General features: G+C 44.4%; 1 protein-coding gene across 1 annotated transcript in view; it reads right to left on the bottom strand.

Moving 5' to 3' along the window:
- The window catches only part of cfap91 (cilia and flagella associated protein 91), a 64,704-nt gene that overhangs the window by 46,234 nt on the left and 12,741 nt on the right, over positions 1 to 5,729 (bottom strand). Inside the window, exons 10-13 of the mRNA XM_076263093.1 lie at positions 4,855 to 4,988; positions 3,306 to 3,419; positions 2,391 to 2,462; positions 1,396 to 1,542 (exon numbers count right to left, since the gene is read on the bottom strand). Of these exons, the coding sequence (XP_076119208.1) occupies positions 1,396 to 1,542; positions 2,391 to 2,462; positions 3,306 to 3,419; positions 4,855 to 4,988 (467 nt within the window). The remainder of the gene's footprint in view (positions 1 to 1,395; positions 1,543 to 2,390; positions 2,463 to 3,305; positions 3,420 to 4,854; positions 4,989 to 5,729) is intronic.

Raw genomic sequence — 5,729 nt, 5'->3', positions numbered from 1 at the left:
TGGAGTGCCCTATTTTTTTACCCTCAAACTGATATCTCAATTGTAACTCCTACTTCTCAACAGTTTCTCATTGCAATGTCTCCTTATTTGCTCTATTATTTCTCCTAAGGAGAAACAAGTTGTAAGTGAGACTACACTCAAACATATAAGAGATCTCCTGTATTTCTCCTGCTTCTCAAACTAATATCTCTTATGTGACTCCTACTTGTCTTATAGGCCTTTATCACGGCAGCTGAAGCAGGGCTGTTCACTTTCCTGTTAGCAGGCAAACCACAGGTGTTCCTAAAAACATAAACGAGGCCTCTGGTTGAAGTAACTGTGGCCGAATCTGACACTTAATTAGAAACACCTGTGCTCACACAGGAGCAGGGCTGTTCACTTCCTACTTCGGCTGCCGTGATAAAGGCCTATTGCTATGTGTCTAATCTTTTGCTTGTTTTATTTCCCCTAAGGCAAAATTAGGAGAAATAATTGTGACAAAAGTAATACTTAAATGATCCTTAAAAGAGAATCACCATTTTGCCTCCTTAGCAACAGAAGGGATACAAATGAGAAGCAAAAGTTTCCTCTGGGTAGAGCTGACACTGCATCACAACAACACCACTAAACTGCTCCAGCCGAGATCATCAAGGCAGACTCTTCTGGAGATTCAGAGAGCCCAGAACATAGAGTACTGGTCCAGTCTGAAACTACAGGGAAAGTTGGCAAAACTGCCCTGTGCCGACAACTCTGTGTCACACACCATCTACTACAATGCCACTATCGGAGAGGAGATCATTACCTACTTGAAAGCCTGCCTTCAGGTTCTCCCCACAAAGTACAACCTAGCACTGTGGTTTCCCTCCATCCATTCACCCCTCTGCATGCTGCATTAACCCCCCCCCCCCCCCACATCTTGAGTCAGTAGCCCACATCATGAACAGCTGTAGCTATAAAATATTTGAAGTGTCGTGTGCTTTTGACCTATTGATGGAGGACTCATACTGTACAAAAACTCTTAAATACCAGCCTTTGATTTGTGCCATTGAGAATTTAGGATACAAATAGCAGCTCAATGTGTACAGTCATGTACATAGGTTGGTGGTCCGTGGACTTTGCATTGGGGGACTATATAAAACTAAGGCCAAGCAGCCAGAAAAGTACTGTTCCACAGCCGCAGTTATAGGAAGCATGTTTATTTGGAAGAGACAATGTTTCCTATACCCTTGAACCTAAACTCATGATAGATTGCTGAACTGCTTTAATCTACTGGATTATTCAGAAGATTTGATTTCTAATGTAACTTGACTTGTAAAGTGTAATTAAATAAAGTATTTGAAATGTGTGTGTGTGTGTGTGTGTGCGCGCGCGCGCACTTATGTAAGTGTGTGTGTATGTGTGAGAGACTCTTGGTACCTTGTTGCAGTGGAGTTCTCTCTGGGTCTGCAGGGTGGCCATGAGCTGTTTCTCCTCCTTGAGCAGCTCCTGTTCCTCCCGCTGGAGAGCGTGTGTGGTGCGCAGGTCCTGGATCAGCTCAAGGCGTCTCTCTTTCCCCTCAAACATCTGTGGTGTGGACACACACACACACACACACACCGCACGCACATACAGCCAGATACACACACACACACACACACACACACACACACACACAAACACACACACACAACCAGATACACACACACACACACACACACACACAGAGACACACACACACACACACAGACACACACACACAGACACACAGACAATCAAACAAACACATGCACAACACATATACAAGTGCACACACACATTCGCGCATACAGCCACAAACACACACACACACACACACACACACACAGATTAATCACATTGCAATTCTTGGGGGGGGGAGGAATCGACTGTATCTGACATTTCAGCACTGACAATGAGCCACCAACTCCTGCGCATATCCTAAGACTGACATTAAACATGTTTACTCGCTGTTAATCGCCGTGACAGAATGACAGAAATAGGTGTGCACACACACACACACACACAGCACAGCACAGCACAGCACAGCACAGCACAGAATGAAAGCAAGGTTAAACTTCAAGTCCTCCAAAGCATCCTTCTCCAATCTGCTCCATTATCCATTATCTCCATTTGCACCTGCTGTTTGTTATCAGCACAGTCAGCTGTGCCTGCCATTAATTGCTCTCAGTCATCAATAATGTATAGTCAGTGACCTGAGGCACTCTCTGATCCTGCCCCTATCTGACAGAGTTAAAAGAGTGCACACACACACATCAGAGTGACAGGAGAAAGACCTGTAGGTGAGTTAACACCTGAGTGATGTGTTTTCTACTGAAAGGTCAGGAGTACGTTTGTGCCTGTTCTAGGGAGTGGCAGTTAGCTGTTAAACAGAAAAGAGGTGGGGGGGGTCACACCTGATTCTGAATGGACCGGCCTCGAAGCAACTTCTGCAGGAGGATGACAGCCAGCTCTTTCTCCTCATCTCCCTACAGGGATCACAACATACACAAACAAACAAACACACATACAAATTTACTCATTAATGGTTTTGCACAGACACCAATAGATAGACCAATTCACATACCTTTACTGTGATTTCTGTAACAATATAAGACAGAAAGCCTTATCACAAATAACGTATCAATGTGTGATGTAAAAATAACACAAAGCAAAATGACCGTCCTAAAACATATGCAGTGCTGGCTTACCAGCATTATCAGCTCTGAGAACAATTATAGCTACGCAAACTACGAAGGACTTTCAACCAACAGGATTTGAGTTGATGTGCAGATGTTAATCATTTATGGCACCTACTTTTATACAAGTGAATTGTAATAATACTTTAATAATGTGCAAATAACGTTTAACACAACATTTGGCAGTGGTGAACGTTCATGGTGAACATGTTTTCTTTGAACAGTTAAATTTGAACGATTTGGTGTTAACATTCCATTGTAACGGTAACTGCATTGTTGCCTTCGTCAAACTCATGTCCATTTCCACTGTATGTTCGGAGAACTACCTCCTTAGACTGTTTGCGATTGTTCGAAAACGTTCGCTGAAAACTCAAGGCTAATGGAAAACGTTCGCCTATGTTTAAGAATTTAAACGCACCTCTGGATTTTAGGTTTGCCAGTGTCCGTGTGAGTATTGCGAACATGTTTAACTGTCTGTTTAGATATTCAAAGCATATTGTCAGTACCACAGTAATTCATTTAACCAACCAATAAAGCTGGAAAACTGATAAGTGAAATCCGGAGGTTTTGAAGTGTTCTGTGAGAGGAGAGCTTGGCTGTGATTGGCTGGTGGAGGCTGGTCTAGGCGTTTACCTCAGGAGGAGCCTCCACCACAGGGCTGGCGGGTCGGTCCACTGGCTTCTCCTTCTTATAAAGGAAACGCAGAGGCTTCTTCTCCTCCACCCGCTCCTTCTCCTCCTTCAGAGCCTGAGGAAGAGAGAAAGAGAGAGAGAGAGAGGTGAGTAAGGAGGGGGGAGAACAGAGGAAGGGAGGGAGAGAGAGAGAGAGGGAGAGAAACAAAGAACCAGAGTGATGGGCAGAGATAAAGAAAGAGTAAGGCAGAGAGGAAGAGGGAGAGAGAGAAAAGGTGAGAGAGTCAGAAAGAAAAGGGCATTCAGTCATAATGAAAGTAGATGTGAAACAATGAGAGAACTCACACATTTGTTCTTTAATGAAATGCTGTCACTGAGCCTAACAATGAGAGAACTCACACATTTGTTCTTTAATTGAGCCCACATGTCTTTCCTGTGGTTCAAGAAGCCAACTACAGAGGACCAAACAGTTTCACAAAAATAGGAATTGGAAAATTGATCAAATTTGTTCAGACATCTCTCACGCCTGATGTCGCCACATCCATTGATTATAGTGGAGGCTAATTGCTGCAGCATATATGCTCTGCTCCAGTTGGGCATCCGGTGTAGTTTGGCTGTAACAGCACTTTCTCAAGCAAAGGAGCTCTGGCCTACTTTCACTACCATTGCAGACAACCTCCGCACCAACTCCCACCACTGCTACTGCTGCTGGTGCTCCTTCAGGGGTTAGTCTAATAAGTGCCTCCTCAAGAGAAAAACACTAGCTTAAGTACAGGCTCCTCATGGTAAGAGAAAAACACTAGCTTAGGTACAGACTTAACAGCAGGGTTCGAGATGATTTAGCCTTTTCACGCCACTCCAGCTCAGCAAGGGCATTCATTTCAGCTGTGGCTTTTGTACATTTCATCCATCATTTACGTAAAGTGCATTGCCCTGCAAGAGACTTCTTTTAAACTTTCTCTAAATAAAAAAAAATGGAAGCACCTTTGAAACAGTAGCCACGTTTACATGGACATTTTTTTTTGTCATTCCAATTAAATTATTAGTAGTAGGAGTACACTCTATTCCGATCAGGTGCTCTCAAGTGCTTTAGAATCTTTTATCGGAAAAACCATTGTTGCCTACTTTTCCTTGAGAGAATACAGCAGGTAATCCGATTGACCGTATGCATGGCTGTATATATGGCTGTTCAATCGGAATAGGAACGGAATACACCACCTTTAACCAAATTTCCCTCACGGGATCAAAAGAGTATATACTTATACTTATACTATACCTCTTTCATTCCGATTGGAATTCTGATCGGCAGTTTTATTCCGATCAAGGTGTTTATATGAAAATGTGTAATTTCTATTCTGATTGAGCTGTTATTCCGATTCTACTCGGAATAGAATCGTCCATGTACACCCACCTACTGTCTGCCTGTACAGTACATCTCTCTGTCTGTCTGTCTGTCTCAGTGGCCAGAATGTCCTCTTTTCTCCCCACACTGCTAGCTAATAGGGAAGACTCCCTCTGCCTACCCAGCTGAGGCAGACCGGGCGACATACCTTGTAAGTCCTGGCCAGCTCCATCTCCCGGCGGTCGGCACGCTTGACGAAGCCCTTGCACACTTTGGGTTTGGGCGCTTTGATGCGCGGCTCCAGCACAGAGGAGGGCATGTTCGCCTCCAGCTGGACGAGGCCTGAAACACAGACACACAGATAGATAGACAGATACACCCACACACAGACAGACAGATAGACAGACAGACAGGCAGACAGATAAACAGGCAGGCATTCAGGCAAACAAACAGACAGACGGAGAGACAGACAGACAGACAGACAGATTACACTTTATTGTCACTGCGCAGAGTACAGGTACAGTATAAAGTCAATGCAATATAGCAACAGCAATGAAAATGGCTGAAAGCCTTTTTTGTTAGAGAGGTCTTGCTGCTGGATATAATTGTTACTGAATCACTTTAATGCTAATTCACTCAACAAAATCACCCAGAGGAAACAGTAATGTGGCCCAGCTCCAAGGCAAGAACTGGATGTTCTAGAACCGGACCCCAGGGCAGAAGCAGAGGCATATAGACGACTCTGGGTAGAAGTAAACAAACACATTCCAAGGACGTCTTAAGACCATGGAGACAAACTGAGCCAGACATACAGCTACAAACCATAAACACAAGCAGAGTCATAGACCACCACATGCACAGCAAATCGCCCTGATTCACACCCTTTTTCAGACTTCAGTGGGGCTTTTAGTCCTTTGCAAAGGGGCACAGCGTGACTGATTCAACTCTGACTCAAGGCCGTTGATGCACGTGACAACTCAACAGCTGAACCTGACGCATACAGACACAACTGCCAAGGAGAGAGCAGCAGGCTATCACCTGACTGAACAGGCACATGGAGCGGGCAAAGCTAGGCTGTGTGTG

Source organism: Alosa pseudoharengus, unplaced genomic scaffold (assembly GCF_046254945.1).
Source record: "Alosa pseudoharengus isolate Yale_2024_CS ecotype anadromous, Long Island Sound unplaced genomic scaffold, YU_APseudo_1.1 YU_APseudo_1.1_scf_3, whole genome shotgun sequence".
In the NCBI taxonomy this organism is placed as follows: domain Eukaryota; kingdom Metazoa; phylum Chordata; class Actinopteri; order Clupeiformes; family Clupeidae; genus Alosa; species Alosa pseudoharengus.
Note: the sequence above shows the minus strand (reverse complement) of the source record. Positions and strands in the feature narration are given on the sequence as shown.